Below are 21,472 nucleotides of genomic sequence, written 5' to 3' on the forward strand. Positions count from 1 at the left end.
CCAGAAGAAACACACACTATCACATTCCTACTCATTCACTCACCAGTCAGTCACTCACTCATAGACCTTCTCTTCCATCCAATCTCACTGCATTCTCCACAAAGACACACATCCGTCCATCCACCAAGAACATTGAAACACACACAATCACATTCCTACTCATTCACCCACCAGTCACTCACTCATGCACCTTCTCTTACATCCACTCTCTGTGACAAATAAACTTCTGGGGCACCAGTGGTTCAGGGATAAATATTGGTTTCTAAAACATCAATCAGCCCCACACCCTCTAGTACACCAGAAGGGATCCGAACAGATTGCAAAACAAGTAACTTAAAAACCTCTTATCCAATGTTGGTAACATGGACATGTAATACAGAACAGCAGGCTTATCTCTGCAAGGCCGTGGATCGTTGGTTAGTTGCAACATAGCGAAAATACAATTATTTCCCAATGATTAAAGGGACTGTCCAGTCAAGGTTGTATAAAAATATCGTAAATGTCACTAGGGGTCTTTAGAGAAGGACCAGGGAGACATAACCATGATGTACCTGGTGCTTGCGATGATCTTGATGCTTGACCGCACTGAGTCGTTTACAGGACGGTTTGCAGCTACTGCGACAGAGTTCGGCAAGCAAGATCGAGGAGTCTCGGACGGCTTTAGTGACTGTAGTGTGATAACAGTCAGTAATGCAGCCGATTGCGGTTTTAGGTCTCAACTGCCTCAAAACTGTCCTTAAAAGATGGACACAAGTTGATGCTTGTTGTGGCACTCCTCCTAACTTCTTTGCAGTGCCCGTGTTGTCCTTTAAGGAGGTCAGCCCAAAGCTGAAGAGAGTGTGCAGGCAACTGCCTTTTCCTTTGTTCAAAGACTCTCTGGCACTTCCTACATAGGAATATTACTGGCAGAACATAGGAGCGCATGCTGTGTGCTGTCTGGGTACCAGTTCTGGAGCTGCTGGACAGGCCCTCTGAGCTCAGTAGCTCCCTCTGTTCCCTGGGAGATGTTTAAGGGAGGAATCTTGCTTCCATCTTGGAAATCCTGGCATTCCTTCACTGGCAGAAACTGTAAGGCAGACTGTACCATCAGACAGGGTCCAAATGAGTCCTTCTTACTCTTTTCAATTTCGTCGGATGATCTGCTAAGTGAGGGGCTCAACACTCTTTTAAAGCCAAATGGGCCCCAGTGATTGGTGTAGGCTAAGCAAAAGGAAAGGTAAGAGGTGACAACATGTACTACTAAGTCCCAACCATCTTCCTGTCTGTTGTGGTTCAACATGTCTCTTTGATTAATTGAGCTCTGTGACTCCTGATCAAAGCGCAGGTATCCCTTTAAGCTTGTGGTGGGAACAGACTTTGTCTCCCTCAAATCACATACTTCTTCCCTCCGAAAGGGGGTCACCCTGCAGGGGTTGCCTACTGTAAACAGTTGTCCCAGACATGACATCACTGCCCTTCATACAGAGGGGTGGGAGCTAGCTTCAAGCTGACACATTGCATATCAACAAGGTGTTGGGGTTTCCTGCCCTTTTTTAGTTCTGTGAACAGGCCTCTTCGCAAGCCTGCTTCAATTAACTCTCCTCAGTATGCGCTGCCATCACACAGAACTTAATGGGCAGGGCGGATCCATGGAGCCTTTAATATTTTAATTAGGCTGGCAATGGCCGGAGGAAGGTGTTGCAGACTAGCCGCATACATTTCCTGGAGGTGTATCTACCAACATTACATTTCTTTAAAAAAACCCAAAAAAAACAGCCCAGGTGAGTGCACACTCCCTGTGCGGATGGTTGAATTCCTCACATGTCCCCCCAGCCTCAACATGTGAACCACCACCCTACTGAGGGTCTGGTTCGTTATCAAGTCAAAAGTACCACCTGAGGCCATCTGCATTTCCATGCCTGGCTTGTGCTGGATGTCCATATCTAATCCCTGTAGGGATATGGCATAACGGAAAAGCTTAGGGTTCTCCCCTTGCAAGACCATTAACCATCACAGAGGCCAGGGGTCTGTCTGGATCATAAAGTGAGACCCAAAGATGTAGGGTTTCAGCTTCTTTATGGCCCACATGACCGCGTACACCTCTTTTTCTATGACAGCCCAGCTTCTTTCCCTTTTTGTCCACCACCTTCTAATGTAGGTGACAAGTTGCTCTACTCCTTCAGAGTTCAGCTGCGCTAACACTGCGCCAATCCCAAAATCACAGGCGTCTGTCTGCATAATTACCTCCTGACCATAGTCTGGCACTTTCAAAACTGGGGCCCTGCACAATCCATCCTTTAAATCCTGAAAGGAGGTTTGACAGGTGGGGGGTCCAAGTTACCTTCTTCTGCATTTTCCTGGCAGTTACATCATTCAGGTGCATGGCAATGGTCCCATACCCTCTGACCGGTAGTACCCGGTGATACCTAAAAATACTCTCAACTGCATCTGTGTGGTGGGGATGTCACAATCCTTCAAAGCTTGTACTTTTGCTTACAGAAGTTGTTGCTCACCTCCACGACCAGGTGGACTAGGTAAGTCACTGTGCCCTGCGCTAGCTGGCACTTCACGGCCTTGATAGTCAGACCTGCATTCTGCAGTGCATGAAGCACGTGTTTCAGGTGGGATAAGTGATTCTCCCAAGTTTGGTTGAAGGCATCAGTCATCTAAAAAGGTGACACTGAAGTTTTCCAGACCCGACAAAACCTGGATAACCATCCGCCGAAAATTGGCAGGGGCATTCTTCAATCCGAAGGGCATCACAGTGAACTGATCATGTCCTATCGGGGTTGAGAATGCTGACCCCTCTCTCGGTCCATCTGTCAAGCCAACCTGCCAATAACATGCTGTGAGGTCAAAGGTACTCATGTACTTGACAGTGCAGAGCTTGTCAATGAGCTCATCTGCCCGAGGAATGGGGTGAGCCTCTGTCTTCGTGACAGAATTGAGCCCACTGTAGTCCAAAACAAAAGCAAACTTCAGTCTTCCCGCTACTAGTCATTTTAGGGACCAGTACCATTGGGCTAGGCCAGGGGCTCTGGGATGGCTCGATCACTCCAAGGGAGAGTATCTTGGAAATGTCCTCCTTGATGGTGTCCCTGACCTTATCGGACATCCTGTGAATCCTACTCTTCCCTGGCTTATTGTCTCTAGTGTCCACATCATGGGTGCACCAATCGGCGCGACCGGGAGTCCGAGAAAACAGACCGGCAAACTGTCCCAGTAAACAGCAACAGTCTGTCAGTTGCTGTTCTGACAGCTCTGTTGTTGACACCTTCAACTGACCCATCTGTGGCTTCAGTGTGCAAGAGGTCTGGGAAGGGATCGTTCTCCTCCTCAGTCTCTCCATCAGTCACTAATGCCATGACCAAGTCATCCGGGCTATAATGGGGGTTTAGCCGGTTGACATGAAAGACACTGCATAACTGTTTAGGTCTTTTTACATCAATGAGATAATTCACCTCACTGACCTTTTCTACCACACAGTAAGGCCCAGTCCACTTGTCCTGAAGGGCACTGGGTTTGACAGGCTCAATAATGCACACCACTGTCAGGGAGAATAGACTGTCACTGTGGCCTTCCGGCTGTGCCAGAAAACTAATAATTGGGATTATGGAGAATTTAGCAAATTTATGTAGTATTCTTTTCATTTGCAAACCCAATTGCAAGATTTTACCTCCAGATTTGAGATTAAAGAGCCCTTTGTTGGAAAGGATTTGACCAAGGAGCCTAAATAGGTTACTTCCTTGGCTATGAAGATTACTTGGTTGTTCAGATGCCAGGTGAATGATTTAATTATCCTTAAAGGATGTTTAAAGATCACAATTTTTGATTTTCCCGATTTATCTTTAAATCATTTAACAATGCGGGAGAGAGAGCGAGAGCTGGAGAGAGAGAGGGGAGAGAGAGAGGGTGAGAGAAGGTGAGAGAGAGGGTGAGAGAAGGTGAGAGAGAAGGAGAGAGAGGGAGAGAGAGGGAGAGAGAGAGCTAGAGAAGGAGAGAGAGGGAGAGAGAGGGAGAGCTAGAGAAGGAGAGAGGGGGAGAGAGGGAGAGATAAGAGGGAGGGATAGAGAGGGAGGGATAGAGAGGAAGGGAGGGAGGGAGAGTTGTTGGAAGTTTTGAAGATGTCATTTGTTGAACAAAATGTGGTAGAAGTTGATGTAGAACATTCATCAGATAATATTTAACCCCTGTTTGGGCCGGGGAGTAAACCCGAATTGCTGAAGTGGGCCTGGAGTGGAGTACAGCAGATGGAAGTAAAAGAAGTGCTTACAAGAGAGGGTTGACCAATGCCATCTATGTTGAATGTGAAGCTAAATATAATTGTGGCAAATCATATTAACTGAAATACAGTTGTTTGGTTTTGATACAAAAGGTATACCAAGGTGATTGGGAGCTGCCAATTAACCAGTTGTAGTTGTTAAAGGTGTGCCAGATTAAGACCAGTTGACAAATATTCAACTACTAAAGAGATGTGGCAAGTCATCCTGACCAAGATCACTATTGTGGCGTTTCTTCAATTGAAGGATTATTCAAAGAATGAAAGAAACCTTCTATTTTGAAGTTCTCTGTTGACGAAGAGAAGTTAAACCAAGTGAAGTTGGAACTTTTGTAAACAAAGTGGAACTATACCAAACTGACTTTGGAACTTTATATGGACAAATATAAGTGGCAAATTGTGGTTAAACATTATTGTCTATCATGATTTCCTTGTTTCCTTTTCCAGATCTGTGAAACAAAGATCATGTTAAGACTTGGCGAAGGGTAATTCCCCCAAGTTACAAAACAGAACTGTGGTTATATTTCAAATACTATTATTAGTGTTTATTGAGAATTGGTATATATTTCCTTGTTTATTTTCTGTATGTACAAGTGTGAGGGAAAGATATCCTTTTTTAGAGTGTTTCTTTTAGCTTCTTTTTTGCAGGGAAATCCTCATCATGGTAGGGATAATGAGGTGTTCATCCAATCTAACTTGCAAATAAAATGACATTTGTTAAGAAAACATTACAAAGTTGTCCGCCTCACATTTCTGACCCATCACATAACTCACAGGAGTTGACATGTGCAATATCAATTGGGAGGTGGCGGTCATTATCATAATTAGTGCCATGCACTATGCCTAAACTCAGGCATAGCTTTATTTTATAGATTATACTGCCACAATCATGGGTTACTTATGATCATCGCAGTTTTGGTACAGGGGTGCATATCGTTTTTTTTTAAACACTTATTTATTTTTTTGGCAGTGTACACTTGCATAGGTGTAGCAGTACACTTGCATAGGTGTAGCAGTGCAATATCAACTTACAATATAATTGGCAGTGGCAGAAAACAAGGGCAGTAGAGACATAGGTACAACAGTCATGTAACGCAGCTCGACCATTTAAAGCCTGCAACCAGAATTCAATGTGCAAGCAAATAAGTCGGAACTAAAGTAAATGGGGCGGTATTCAATGCTCATAAGCAATAACAAATGCTAAGGGTATGCGCTAGCAGCGGGCCATTTTAGCAGATCATGCTTAAACTAAGCCCAAATGCTTTGGGCTTAGATGTCTCCGGCATCATGGGTACATATAGTTGTTAGGGAGAATTCTCCAGAAGGGCTAATTTCCCTTAGCTACTGAACCCCTCCGCAGCTCTGCTGGATTTCTGGGATTTTCTTTTTCACCTGGTAAGAGTGTGAGCCTTTTCCCCACTCTTACATGTGTTTTGCCCTATGTGTTTAACAATGTTGTGTTCATAGACTGTGGAGCCTCACCTACTCCACTGGCATCATCTTTCTACTGTGTGTTACACAGCACCTTCAGTGCAGTGACACAGGGTTGTCTTTTAGACTTCCCAACTCAGACTCCATTTTCTGTGACTGACTACTGTCTCCCAGAACATATAAAGTTGCCATTAACTTTATTAGCCTCTGTAAAACCACAGACCCAGCACACCCTATCTTCCATAGAGTACTGGAAAGGGTTAATACTTATCCCTTTTTGTCTGTTTCTCTTGGGGCATTGTTTCTCTCCCTTTTCACCCAAGACTTGGCTGGTGGCAGTGGTAACTACCCTATTTTTCCTACCACGGTTATCTTAAATAACGTTGGAATTGTTTTAGGCTATCTTGGTAGCCCCGAACTTAAACCTGCTAGACCATAAATGTTTTATTTCGGTTCCGGCTGGGTTTGTTCGCCATTTCTTTTTCAAAATGTCTTTCTCGTGTTTTACTCTGCGCGCCAAACCAGGTTTGGTTCCTTTGTTCACGTCTTTTCGCAGGCTTCTACACAGAAGCCCTCCTTAGGCGCCTTTATGTTTGGGCGTATGTATCAACAGGATGTGAGGGAGGGGCTTAGGACTCCCTGCACAGGGTCTCCTCGAGACCCATGTCACACTCTTAACTGAGTGGCTGTGGCCACTGTTCCAGGGGGACAGCCACCCTGCAGTGTGAGTGACAGCCAGGCTGTGTGAATGGGGGGAAACTGCATAAAAAGCAGGTCTCTGGTTCTGGAAAGGCAGATTTGCCACTGGAATGAAAGACCCAATGAGGAGCTGACGGAAGAGGACCCCTTCCACGACTGAACTGTCCGGTGAAGCCCTGCTGCAGGTCTGAATCCTCGAACTCCAATGACAGAGAAGATCCTCCAGGAATCTTCTTCCCCTGAGCTGGTGGGACCAACCAGTTCACCCTGACTGCAAGCCAGGACTCCCTCCTCTGGTCGAATTCACTGTACAGAGCCACAGTGGGCTGGATAGCCAGGAAGGTCGGATCCTGCTTGGGTTTTAAGGAGCGCACCTTTTATTTGTTGCTTTGCTCTGCTGCGGGTTTCTTCCCTGGGCAGTGCAGGACCCTTCAGTCTTCCTACTTCATGTCAATCTGACAGTCGCTTCAGGAACTGTGAGCCTGCAGGAACATCCGCCTCAGCTACAGCTTCTTCTCCATTTAAAAGGTACTGTGCAAATCCAGTTGTTCGTTTCATTCAGCCACGGTGAAAGTGTGTGAAATCTTTCTCCAGTCCGAGGGCTTGTCCTTCTCTACTCTTTAAACTAACTTTTCTGCCAACCAACTTCGTCCGGAACTCTTGGCAAAGACTTCACCGCAAACTACCCTGAGCTTTGTGATCTTGAGCAAAAGACTTTTGTCCTATTGACTTTGGCCCTTAGCCTGTTTGATTTGATTCCATCACTGTAGTTCCTCTTTCTAGATTGCCCTGCTTACTTACCTGTTGGTACTGTTCAATTACTGCCTAACTTTGTATTTCCTCCCTTTTAGATTTCTGGAGTGCCATTTTGCTCCCACTTCATTTGTAAACTTAACTTGTCTGGAACCTATTGGAAGTGGTGTGGTGCATTAAGAGTGTGATTTTTAACTGCTTTACTTTAGTGAAATGTTATACAACTGATGTGAAAATAAATGTATATTCTTTTTCTCAGAAACCTTGAGTCAGTGTTTGTTTGAATCATAGTAATTGCTGTCCTTTGTGTAACTATTGATACTGCTCACTTGCTCTTGAGATAAGTCTGGCTGCTCAGCCATAGCTACCACTTTTACTGTGTGGTACAGGCTTGTACCAAAGGTGAATTTGTACTGTCACTTGTAGTCTTAATTGTGTGTGGTGTTCCCAAAGGGTACTGCATATTATTCTGCCTAACAGTTCCTCAGTGTTGTTCGCACCTATAGCATCGGAGAGCCAGCTGTCGAACGTCAGTGGTAGTTTACGAGTCCAGTTCTTACGTATACAGTGCTTTGTAATTAACATCATATGTTGATTAATCAATGCTGAGGAAGAGGCAGTTCAAGAAGTAAACAAAACAAACGTAGCTGAGGTGTTGGTTCCAGCTCTGCCCCAACTATTGTTGAGAGAGTGTCACAGACTCCCTTCCAAAAGGAGCATAATGTAGGGTAAGACAAAAGCATTTGTATGTAGTATGCTGCCTCAGCGCTGCAACTAGGGCAAGGACCACTATTGTTTGCAGCTGTGCATTTCATTCTCGCCATTGTATATTGTAGCCTATGTAACACCTTGAATTGTAAAATACAGAATCGAGAATTGAGGCAGACAGTGCCTGTCAATGTGCACATAGAGTTCCAGCTTTCGTATGTAATGCTTATACCTAGATCAGTTCCCAATTTCTCACGGAGAAAGCACAGGGTCGCTGGTATAGCTTCTTGCAGTGCATGATGCAGTTTAGATACTATTATTGGGATGGATATTAGTATATCCCACCCCCCTAAGAGCATTCAGGTGAGGTGAATCCCATATGAGGTGGTGTAGTGTGTAAGTGTGGAGAGAACCGTACTATGAAACTCAGTGCGAAAGCAATATAGTGCAAACAGTAGATACATGGCACCAGGAGACAAATGAAAAGAAACCGTATTTTATATTTATGGCAAAAGCACAGGGTTGCTTGACTGCGCTGCTCCAACTGAGCTCCATGGAAAGATTTTACTAGTCCCAACACAATTAGGGCAGAATGGATGCACACTGCTTGTTATCCCGGAAGATCTACTTCCCCCCATGTCCCTCCACTGTGGCAAACATTTAGTATCTTTTAGAGGAATGTGCCCTGCAAGAGCGTGTGACAACACCAGGCTCCGTGCAGCGTCCATCACCACTAAGCTGCCAACAGGCCTCTAAGCCCCACAGAGCCACCCAAAGCCAACCCCACACCACTGACCCAACCCCCACACCATTGACCCCAACCCCCACACCTCTGCATTCATCAAGGTACAGGGAGGGATAAATTAAAGATCAAACCCAGGCTGGAGATCTTGAGTGTGAGAGGTGCGATATCAACAAAGCCCAGAATGTGTGGGTCAGTGTGACTGTAGTTCATCCTCCCTTCCCCCTGGCAGCACTCCCTGCACCACCCAGGAGCATACCACAGAAATATAGTAAGTAGGCTTACCATGTTAGTTTAGAAGCAACATTGTATTTGATGAGTGCCCTGACCTTCACCAGACTCCAAGATGAGCCCAGCTGACCCACGTGGAGCGTGACCGACGGTGGAAGAACCAACAAATTGTAGCCAGGCATCCCATATGGAGCAGGATTATGTATGCTACCCATCCAATGAAAAGTGCAAACTTGGACCCTATACGTGATGCCACCAGTGACGAGTTGGGCCCTTATCATGCATTGTCTTGTCTTGTAGGACCAGAACGTTCTCATGCAGCAGAGTCCTTTGCTGATATTTGTATTCTGTAATATTAAACTTGGTTATCCTTGCAAAGCAATCTTCTGGCATATTTCCCTAGAGGGGTGTATTCACTCTGTGTGAGTGGATGAAATAGGTGAGTATAGAATCCTCTGGCGGCTCATTAGGGAAATTATGTTATTTTGCTCTGATGGCTGCTTGCGTTCTGTAATAGTGTAGTCTGAATAATGGTGTTAGGGTGTGGACAGGAGCCTATGCTTGCAGAGTTATGAATGCCCCATCAGTGTATAAGTCCCCCAATACACTGGAATATTCACTGTGCCAGTTAATTTATTGCAGCTCTATCCATAGTAGGAAGGATACCGGGTGAGCGCCATATTGGTAATGCTTACTGTATGGTGCAACAGGACCTGTCAGCTGGTATATTTTCTGCCATGCTATCAGTGTGGTCTGGAGCAGGTTGAACTTGCAGGAGTCAGTGTACATGTGCATTAGAAGAAGAGTACAGATATTGCAGTCACCCGCTGATGCCGGCTCAATTTTCACGTGGGGAGGTGTGGTTGAACTGCGATCCAGTACAATTCAAAATCTAGAGCCTTGAACCCCTGCATCAGCTTATAGTTTGGTGAAGTAACTCCACTTTTTCCTCACAGCATTGGGGTGCCAAAGGAACAGAGATAAATTGTTCTGTAGAGTGTGAAAGTATCCCTTACCAGGCCAAATGGGAACCTTTTGGAATAAGTAGAGCAACTTGGCAATACAATCATCTTTCGTAAGGTAATTCGCCTGGCAATGAACAGAGGCAAAATCTTCCATTCATTCCATGCTAGCCATTCCTTGCATAACTCATGGTTATCCCGGAGAAAGGAACCATTGGCTCTACTCACAAATATCCCAATTATTTGATTTGGGCCATGGATCACCTTAATACATTCAGCTCGGGCATGGGGGTTGTGAAGTTTGCGAGTGGGAATATTTCAGATTTGGACTGATTGAGCCTGACTCCTGAATAGAAGCCATAATTATGAATCTCATCAAACACTAGTTACATCCAGGAACAGCCCCGCAACTCACAATGCACTTCCCCGAAATGTCACCTCAGTTGCAATACAAAGCTCACCAGGACCCTCTGGAAACTCATCACAAATGCCCCCATTCCCATCCACACGATGGTATTACGATGCCAGATAATAACCTCTTTCAAAGCAGAAATAATAATTCTCTTGGCCTCCAATGCTAATAACACTCTTCGGTCTACCATTTCCTTCTCTCTGGACATCCTCGCTCGTTCACTCAAGGTCACAACCTTGGGGTTGTCTTTGACAACGACCTCAGACTCCAACAGTTCATTATACGCATTGGCATGGCTGTGCATGTCCTCCTTATCAATATTGTTATATTTCTCCTGCACCTCATCTCCCACTCTGCTAAAACACTAATCTTTACCCTGATGCTCAGTAAACCAATATACTGATCAAGCTTAATCCTCAGTCTCCCCCCTATACCTCCTTCTCTTCCCTTATCAATGTGCTGATCTTTAATACTTGCACCCTGTGCAACCAGCCTCAGCCCCACCCGGCCTCCCCTGCTCACCTTCCCCTTGACCGCTGGTTCCCAATGGAAAAATCGCTCTATCGTTGATTTCCTTCATTTTGTCTTCAAATCCGTTTGTGGTCTTATCCCCTCTCTGTAGTCTCCCTTTCACAATCTACGGTTGTCTGCCCTCCTTAACTTCTTCAAACTCCTCTGTTCTTCCTAACACTTTTGTTCCTTTGCCTTTATTTTCCCTACTGTACTGGAATACTCTCCATTATCATACAAAATCTATCCCATCTCATTAATTATTTAACACCATACTAAAGCTCCACCTTCTGTTCAGAGGAGTGCCCCCACCCTCTCCAATTGACTCCAGTCCATCCTGGCCATTCTACCCCACTCATAAGTCCAGGTGTAAATGTGTTTATGTATACTAGATGTTGTGGCACTAGGTTTACACTACGTGTGATCATTATGTCTATTTCTTAGTCCATGTTCCAGATTTCTGAATACTTGGCCTGTCCCCCTCAACATATGGTTTCTAATTCCAGATACCCTCATTCTAATTGAACGTCACTATTGAACGTCTCTGTATACCGGGACTGCATCTCTTTGCTGCATTGTTCGTATGTACACCATTTCTGGTTATAATGACACCCAAAACTTCAATAAATACAACCCAATAAAGCACAGAGTTGCATTTTGGGTGTTAACAACCTGTGCACATGCACCACACTGTTTATACTTTTGTGACTCATGCGCATTGTTCATGTGCACAAGATTCGTGCTTATTCAGAGCAACAATGACTGTGCACACACAGTACAAGTATGAGAGTAAGGCCCACTAACGTCAAAAGGAGGGAAATAACACAGATCAGCTCTTCAAACTTCTTCGTGGTTGTGCTAGACCTACCTGTAACTGGCTTAGGTGCTGATCTTCCAAGAGACGCTGAGCTTCCCCCAGGTGTTGCTTGAATTGCAATTGATTATTTTGAAAGTTTACTCCAACTTTTTCCTGCACCATCTTTTCATAGTCGCCCTTCGATGGCAAATGTATCTGAAACCAGGGGCCACTTCCTAGGATTGTAGATGAAGGAGAGTCTGCAATTCTGCAAAATAATATGCTTTTTGTTCACTTAGTTTTCAAAGCATTTCATAAATTGGTAAAAATGCATGTGTTGAGAAGTTTACAATTTAAAATCAACACGTTCAAGATCAGTCAGTGTATTGGAAAGTATTGCAATACATTTGCTAACTGGCTGTTTGGCTAATTTCATTATGCCCTACTATTATGATAAACATTCTGCAAAGTTACTTTTACTTTGGGAAGATGTAACAGTACATCTCTAAAGACAATAAAGATTTGGTACAATTAACCCCTCCGCCCCCTCCACTAGCTGCCAGTTCTTCTTTTGGTCAGACCATCTTCCTGGCAGCCCACTAATCTTATTAGACCAAAGTAACCCCGTTCCCACTCTGGACTGTCCTAGAACCTGGGGAATCTTGCTCTTTATATACACAGCGTCATCTTTGGCGGTCTTAGCACAGAGACCACCCAAGAAAAAAAACAATTCAAAACCTTTTCTAAGATATCCACTCAGGCTCCCTGAAAGCTAGCAACTGATAATGCATCCAAGTAGTATACTGGAAACAAATAGCACCAAGAGTTACACAGGAGGCATGCAAGGCTGCATACAATATGTTAGGTGCAGAGGTTCAGTCGCCTAGAGACTTTGCCCAGGAACTGGAGCATGGATTCACTCAAATTTCATGGTGGGTCGACAAAGATATTCGAGATTTCAATTACCAGAACAACTCCCTCCCTACTTTTAGATTCTAGGACAATATATCACATTACCAGGGTGACTGGAGACATAAGAAATGTACTCTACAATGTAGATGTTAAGAACTAACCAAGTACACTTCCTAGAAAGGATAGTTATCCATTAAAGGAGATATGAACAAATACGGCCCTTGAGCCCAGATGATGTGAACCTAACATGCAACATACTTGTGGTGTTCTACAAAATAACCCATCAGGCGGGCCCAACCACTCCTATGTCACGACTGGAGGAACTGTGTTGCAACAAAAATGTACACAGAAAGATAAAAATAAGTATATGGTGGAAAGGATTTGTATTTTAGTTCCCATAAATCCCATATTTCCGATAAATCTATCCCTGAATTAAATAAATAACCAGAATAAAACAGCTCCTTACCCCTTGAAATGACACAAAATCACAACAAAAAGGTGGCAAGAAAAATGGAATCGTCACCAAGGAGAGCGAGGAGAAATCAGTAAGTCAGGACAAGGTATTCTCTCTTTCAAAGACACATTTACACCTCCCAAAGAAAAGAAGGTAAGACATGAAACAATTGCCAAAACTAAAACAGTAAAGAGGTTTAACGCGGAGCACCTAGACTCCTGATCTGATGGAAGAAAACTCAAATTAAAGTTAGTGAGCATTCAGAAAGAACTGATATTACTTCTATGAGAAACCTGAAGGTATTCTCCCACCTACTTCCCCGGGATCTTCCATTCAGGTGGCCAGAGAAGGGCCATCGCTTTTGGATCTCGACCCTGGGGCAGGAAAAGCGAGGGAGGATCACCCGAGCGGAGGATCGCAGGAGATTGGGAGGAGACCACTGAAGGGTGAGACATGGTATTCCCCCTTTTCACAATACACCTTAACATCCTTCCCCTCAGCCTTTATATGGACTATTTCCAGTCCCATTCCATCTGCCCCTCCCCATTTCCAACATATAATGGGACGAAGAAGAGGTGATGATGAGAGCAATGAAGATAAATCATAGGTACAGCATGGAGATGAAAAGAGAGGCCTACTACATTACACCATTAGGCTGTCCCATTAATAGAGCCAGGCAAGGTCAGGCACTTTACTGCAACTGTGCACACCTGACTCCACTACATTACAGGTGTCGTTCTGCCAGAAACAATGAGCAAGCTAGTCTTGCTGGTTGGAAGGTGGATGCATGGAAGAGCCAGAGGAGAGCTGAAGCCAAGACGCTGACCCCGTGTGTCTGATGGGGTTGCAGCACAGCGAGGGAGTCGTGTCTCCAGGGAGCTGGCGTGAGGCGTACTGCAGGATGTTGGCCGCTTCCAGGCCAGTGCTCGTTCCCCTGGGACTTGAGCTGCTCCCAGGGGTGCCTGAGGGGCAGGTGGTAAGACCCTGACCTCAGTCTACAATAACCTGAGGACCCGCTTACCAGCGCCACGCTACCGTGACTTTCAGACAGCAAGAGAGCAAGAAACTCTGTCACGTGCGGGTGGCTCGAGGGTGAGGAAAAGGAATGAAAGATGCAAACATTGTTAATCGGAAAGCATAAAGAAAGCAAGAGAAAAGCCCGAGAAGCATTGTTAAGCAGAAAGCAGCAGGAAAGATGGTGCAAGAGACCCAAAAGCCAGAAAGGGGGTATGAGCGACCCGAAAGCAGGAAAAGGGTGCAAGCGACCCAAAAGCAGGAAAGGGGGTATGGGCAGCCGGAAAGAAAGAAAAAGAAGGTGCAAGTGTGCACAAGAAAGTGGAAAGAGTGAAAGAAGGTGCAAGTGTGCACACGCTAAGTGGAAAGATTGAAAGAGGATGCAAGGATGTCCAAGAAAAAGTAAAGAAAGGTGGAAGAGAAATAAGAGCAGAGTGGAAAAGGCACCGGAGAAGAAAGGTGCCAGACGAGAGATTTGAATTGTAAAGAGAGGGGCCAGAAGTCAGAGTGGTCGCGGATGGGAGGAGCAAAACACCTTTCAAAAGTCTCTGACAGAAATATGTGTTGAAAGGTACATCCTGACAAAGTGAACTTTTATTTGAAACCAGAGGGGCCTGAGCTCGGGGAAGGGAGCCCTGAGAGGCCCACAAAGACCTTTTGAACTCTTCAGAAGAGGCCCAGACTTGGGAAATGGAGCCCTGGGAGGCCTAAAAGGAACTGTGTCATTTTGGCGTAACTGAAAGGTTCCAAGATTGGGGAAGAGAACCCCAAGAGGCCCAGAGACATTTGGAACTTGATTGATGTACTATAAGAGCCCTATGTGGAAGGTTCAGAGGGCAACCCTTTTAAGTTCAACTATTTTTGGGAGACTGGCAGAACTGCACCTGAGGGTAAAATTACTGAAAATCAGTCTTGGTCTACATTTTCTTTTGAACCACCATTTTCCCTTTAAGAAGACCCCAATCACATTTTATCAAGGAGTGAGGACAAGCATAGGTTATGACACAGACAGTTTTGATGTTGAACTTGCAGACATTGACAGTCCTTAGAAACACCAGTTGAGGGAACAAACCCCTTAGAGTAAGGGCCAGTTAGGCATAATACCAAAACCATAACAATCTTCAATGAAGGTTTACGGACTGTTTAATTTGAGTATGTGTCTCTCGTGATACCATGCCTGTCTCACACTTCTCTTCTAGAAAACTAAGGACTTTTCTCCAAATAGAGGCTTTCACATTGAATCCGGAGAGAGGAGATATACCTACCACATATTTGATTACCAAACATGATTTTAAAGCAATTGGTTCTCATACCAACCGACATACACCTGATACTGTGCTAGAGCTAGATGGAATTACAATACTGATATGAGACCAAATAATCGGACAGACTATGTATGTATGGCACAATACTACTTTATTCTCATTTAATAAAGCAGGGAGAACTGACAGGCATTAGACTGATGCATGCACACTCACATTGTAGCTTGATTACGTAGAGGTCTTATACCCCAATATGCTTCACCTATTCTATGTGACATTCTACGTGGTAAATCATAAAACCTATTAAGGAATGGGATTGGTTTAAGGCAACATATCTACATAGAGAAAACATATGGTTAGTACCTCCTCTCTGGCCCAACCCACATCTTTGATGCCCTCATCGGAACAGACATTCCTCTCTTTAACCCCATCACAGCCCCTCTCTCCTGGTCCGACCACTCTTGCCTCTCTTCCTTCCTTTATCTCCCATCCCCAGTCTCCTCCCCCTGCACTGCCAGTCTCCTTCTATATCATTCAACTGATGAAGCATGTGTGAGTCACTGCTTTTGCTTCCTCCTTCATCTCTTCCCCACCCCTTCTATGGACTCTCCTTCTGACCTTGTCCTAACTAACCTTCATCTCACCATCACCAACACCCTGAACTTCCTTGCCCCTGTCATGAGGATCTGCATGAAGCCTGCTTTGAAATGCAACTCTTGGTATGACTGACTCAGCCGCTTTGAAAAGAAAGTGCAAAGCAGCAGAGCGGAAAGTGGCAGACATCTAGCTCACCCGCAGCAAAATTGCCTGCCGTCTACTCCAAAGGCAATACCGTCTTTCTATCGGCTCCAGGAAAAGAGCTCATGTCCAAGCTCATATCTCTGTAGCCACCAAAAACACAGCTGAACTCTTTAAAATCTTCAAGGAACTCACCAATCCTACTGTAGTCTCTTCTTCACCTACTCCCTCCCAGGCATTATGCTCCGCACTGGCCTACCACTTTTCCTCCAAAACTCTTGGCATCCTTCCCTCTGTCATCTGCCCCCACACCTCCCTCCTTCTCTCACCTCGTTTGCCCTCCCTACTTGCCATCAAGTCACGTCCTGATTTGTTAACTGATGTCTGCCTAGAATATAATGATGGCATTGGCATTGTTCTCCTACAGAGATTGGCAATTCGTCTGGAAAAGGAACTAAACTCATTGCCGCATAAAATCCCTCAGCATTCATGGTAGTACCTGACATTGGGTATTTTCCCTCACAGACACAGGAACGAGTAGCTGCAATATCTACAAGAAATGAAAATGTCTTGCCTCCCATCGTTACCCTGACCCTTGGTTCCTCTTGGGGATCTGGTGTCACTGATCGCACTGAATACATCAGGTCACTCTGTGGGCTGTCCTATTGTGGGTACAAATTCATCCCTGTATCTGTGAAAGAATGTCCTCCTATCACATTCACACCATGTAATTTGGGTGCATGTGCTTGTTGGGCTCCTGGGGTCATGTTCCATTGTGGTACCATAGCCTGCTGTGTCTGTGCTTGCTGTGTTTGTTCATGTTGTGCCTGCATAGGTAATCACTGTGGTTGCCCTTGTGGTACTTGCATTTGCAGCGCCACCGGCTGCATTTGGTGGGGTTGCGTGCATAAGTTGGAGCCTGCGTGTGATCTTGGGCATACTATTCCTGTGTTTCTGTATTATACTGTGGGGCATAACCCATCCCCCTTTTGGAGCTTGCCAATTCTGTTGCATGCCTCCTCTGCATGTCCTATGTGTCTTTTTCTTCCGCAATTCCAGAATTGTTGCGGCTGTCCGCCACTACATCCTCCTTTTCCCTGAGTGTTTTGAAATCCACCTCGCCCTACTCCTCTAGACCCATTACCAGTTGGCCAAAAGTTGTACTGATTCTGATCTGGGGGGATGCCCTGCATTATTTTGCTGCCCTGACTGCTTCTCCTGTGTCACCCATCCTTCATTACTCATCAATATCGCTCCCTCTATGGCTATCTTTGAAAATTTCTTTTGAACTAACTTGGCTTCCTACGGCTTTCTATTCTCAACTTTTTTATTCTTCCCCTTCATTAAATCACCAGTGATGCACGATTGTCAACTGTATTTCCAGCCATGGCTTTGCGTCCATTCCCACCCGTTTCTTCAATTGTCATTGCACTGGCTGGTGCAGCCGTTGACACAAAATATGGTAAAATAATGCTATCATTTTATCCCATGGTTCACGAGTCTCCTGATGCCATCTATCGTGAATATCTTGAATATAACAGGGTCTTCATCCTCACCCATTTTCTTAGTCATATTTGCAACCTGTGTGATGTATCATGGTATTGCACTCGGAGTGCCTGCCATACATCTTCTCTTCAATTTTTTAAATGGAGCTCCATCGTGTCACACCTACGTATCCTGCTCATTTCCAAATGTCGTCAGCTCTCTCCCCTAGGATAGCTGCTAGCAAGCCTTTTACATCACCTAAAGCTAGCGTCATTTCTGATCTCATTCTCTATAACTCAAAAATTCATTTTCCCGCACTGGAAGTCAAACCTGGCAATTTACATCTTAAATTGTCTTTCTCCATTTGTGTCCACAGTATATATTGTGGTCGTCCTCCCCCATTCTGTAATAACAGGAATTGTGAAAATACCGGTCCATAATCATACTAGCCTACACTTCTCGTCTTTCAGTAGGTGTTAGTCTCGCCTGTGTGTCTCCTTAATGGTAAAAATCTTAATTTTCTTACATATGGCTGGGATATATGCTCTGAACTGCGCGATCCTGCTTGTGGTCACCCAGTATATGGTCTTGGTTCTGGTGTTCTTTCTTTAGGGTCCACCAGGTCTGACCATTTTATCCCTTTTTCTACACTTAATTCTCTTTAAAACCTGCATGGCCCTCTGTTTGCGCTCTCTGGTTCTCTACCCTTTCTTCGTCTGACATCGTTATGCCCCAACACGTATGGCTGTTATTCCCCTCTGTAGAATCAAGATCTAATCTGTTTAAAGACAATGTTCCATGCTCGTCTGTTATCACATCATCTAACCTACCTTCAGTTCCCCTTAATAGAGATCCCTTTGCATTCTCTTGGGTTATATGCCCATCTTTATCCCTAATTTGCATAAACAAATTACCAAGTCTTTGTGCTATATCTTCTGTGTCCTGCCCATCAGCCCATGCTGATCTCGGGATTCCGTGTAGCTCCCTATGGGGCTGTTGTGACCTCCCTCTTCCTCCACTCGTATTCGTGCGTCAATCAGCACCATGCTCCTATGACATAAATATTCTATCTCAACATCTTTTAATCCCCTACTTATGTTAATTTATTCTTCTCCTCATTGCCCTCAATTCATCTTTGTCTCGCCTTCTTTGTAACCAATGTACTTTCATTCTTTGAGCTTCAATATCTTTGTGTTTCTTTTCTTCTAATCTCTCCTTTTCTTTCCTTGGCTCATATCTACGTTCTTCGCTTCACTTGCATTCTTTATCTCTCTCTTCATTATATGCTCTCTTGCTCCTTCACATTCTTTTCCCGCTATTCTCTTTCCTCTCTTTCCCGAACACCATCAATGCTCTCATCTTGTAGCTTAAGTAATATTTGTCCTCCCATCCTTTCATTCTGTGTTATCATTATTCCTTTAGCCCTGTCCTTTATTTCCTTCTGTTTCTTTGCTTCTTCCTCTATCTCCATTTGTCTATCTTGCCTGTCCTCTCTCTCATCACACAGTTTACTTTCATTGAGTAGGTTTTGTGGAAGCAAAAGCCCATACCAGGAATGCGCACGTCTAAAGGAATTAGTAATGGGGCTAGTATACACGTTAATTGAGAAGTAGCTGCAGTCGTGTGGTAAGTGAGGTGATCTTCCACTGTCACCTGAGTAGTGAACAAGACCTTAGGAGAACTGACCTCACAGGCTGTGCTTCTAACAACTTAAGTGCAGCATTTTTGACCGGTTTAACATAAACGGATGTATTCAGATTGGTACCATCAATAAGTCAAACCTTTAGCGTCAGGTTCCTTTGGATCACAATGTTGTTTGCCATTGCACTTCACAACGCCTGTAACGCCAACACATGTTTCAACCTAACAAATCGTCCTAAGGGTGTAAACATCTGTATAGTTTGAACACATTAACTTACATATTTTTGTGTGTAGCTTGTTGTCAGCTACTGTAAGTATCTGAGTCACGTTTAGCCGTGCTGAGTGAAAGCACAGAGAACCGCAGTTGCAGTGTTGCAGATATATTCAAATAGCTTCTTTGAATAGCAGCCGTAATCGGCAGAGTCCTGAATAGAAGAACGCACAATGGCTTTATAAAGTGCAATGGCGTTATTAATTGTAACTTAGTATCATGCAGAGTAGAAACTATCTTACTCTTTCACACAATTGTGATTAAATGTGTTCAAACTTAACAATAATGTGTTCAAAAACTATTCCTTGTGATTTATCCTATGTGACTAATATGCGTCTAAATTTAACAAGATTGTGATTAAAACAATTTTGATTAATACAGTTGTGACGAATTGTGTTTAAGATCAAACAACATTGTGATTCAAAGGAACCTGATGCTAAAGGTTTGACTTATTGATGGTACTAATCTGAATACATCCTTTTATGTTAAACTCGTCACAAATGCTGCACTTAAGTTGTTGGAAGCGCAGCCTGTGAGGTCAGTTCTCTTAAGTTCTTGTTCTTACTTTCATCGAGTGTTGATATACCTCTACGTTCTCTGCTTTTTCTCTCTTCTGCATTATCCTTGCGGATATAAGCAGGGGGCGCATATGTTGGATACCCCGCTGCTGCTCTTAATTCCTTTCAAAAGGTAAAATCCCTTCTGCTCTGTATCTGCACTATTATCTTCTATTCACTATTAGCAGACTACTCAAAACCATGCTGTTTAACTAACTCCACCCCACCTTACCTATCCTACTGTATTTTCACAACTGTATGTAAATAAGCACAACTGTATGTAAATATGCCATGTATGCCTGTAACAAGTAAGATTGCTTTCAGCGCCACGATGCCCCTGGGCAGATGTGCGCTATACAAATCCAAATAAAAAAATATCTTCAGGAGCGGAAAGGGGAGCCAAATGTGTTTTATCCTCTCCTTCATGCTGATTGAGCATCCACTCCCTCTTGGCTTGTTCTTCTTTCTCACTCCGATGCAACTTCCATGGCTCTAAAATGGCCAGCCTTTTCTGTAAGTTTTTTCCCTTGTATGTGGCATGCAAATAAGTTGTCATTTACTGCAATATGGTTGTCGACAGTGAACCCTCCTGAGGCCACGGCATGAGCATCTTATTTGTCGTGCTCCGGACTCATTCCGAATGATACTGCCTTATCTTCGCTGCATATCTCAGAAATGTCCTACATACAAGTGAAAGGGGAGTTTCACCCATGATAAGTCAATTTCGACTGTCAATACTAATCTGTTCTTTTATTCGAGTCCTTATTTCATCAAATATACCACGTCGATCAATTGGCAGGCACCATACTGTTTATAATTCCATAAGAAATATTTTAACTGCATACTATTTTATTTAAAAATCTGTGCAATGATATTCTGTTTGCTCCTTAGTTTATGCATTCTATCAAGCTGTGTTATATCATTCTTTTATTGTTAGTATTTTAAGACTCTTCTATTTATTTATTGAATTTGTTACACGCCCAGACCCTTAGGTATCACGACGAGGTTACAGACAACTTAATGATACATACAATCAAAGGAGCCATTCTGGCGCAGTTATATTAGCAGAAAAAAGCAAAGTTATTTACAATGCTGATGGGTATATACAAGTGCAGAACTATTTACAAAATATTGTGATGGCTATTATTGATATAGGTTGAATAGCCAGGTTTTTAGCAGTTTTTTTTAAACCCGTGAATGTTTCCTTGTTTTCATTGTTCCTACGTTTGGGGGCTAGGTATTGGAAACTAGTGCCCCCTGCTCTGGTGTATTGCTCATAGTGAGTGGTTATTAGATCCTAGTGATCTTGTGATTTCTTTTTTGGCAATTGCATGGTTTAAGTAGATGGGAGCATTTTTATGGAGGCATTTGAAGGTGATGCACAGGGTTTTGAAGATGACTCTGGCTTTGATGGGTAGCCAGTGATGCTCTCTTCTGGTTTTGGAAATATGGTCAGTCTTTCTTATTCCAAGGGCTGCCCAAAGGGCTTTCTTTTGTATAAGTTGTAATTTGTTGAGATTTGTGATGGAAGTACGGAGTAATAGTACATTACAATAATCAAGTCCTGATAAGATCAAGGCCCTGGCTAGAGTGATGCAGTTGGTGGGTGACAGATTATATATATATATATTAATTT

General features: G+C 43.9%; 1 protein-coding gene across 1 annotated transcript in view; it reads right to left on the reverse strand.

Moving 5' to 3' along the window:
- Positions 1-21,472, reverse strand: part of CEP126 (centrosomal protein 126) — a 543,909-nt gene that overhangs the window by 318,122 nt on the left and 204,315 nt on the right. The window contains exon 5 of the mRNA XM_069639092.1: positions 11,575-11,770. Within this exon, the coding sequence (XP_069495193.1) occupies positions 11,575-11,770 (196 nt within the window). The remainder of the gene's footprint in view (positions 1-11,574; positions 11,771-21,472) is intronic.

This window comes from Ambystoma mexicanum, chromosome 7q (genome assembly GCF_040938575.1).
Source record: "Ambystoma mexicanum isolate Mex_15411 chromosome 7q, UKY_AmexF1_1, whole genome shotgun sequence".
In the NCBI taxonomy this organism is placed as follows: Eukaryota; Metazoa; Chordata; class Amphibia; order Caudata; family Ambystomatidae; genus Ambystoma; species Ambystoma mexicanum.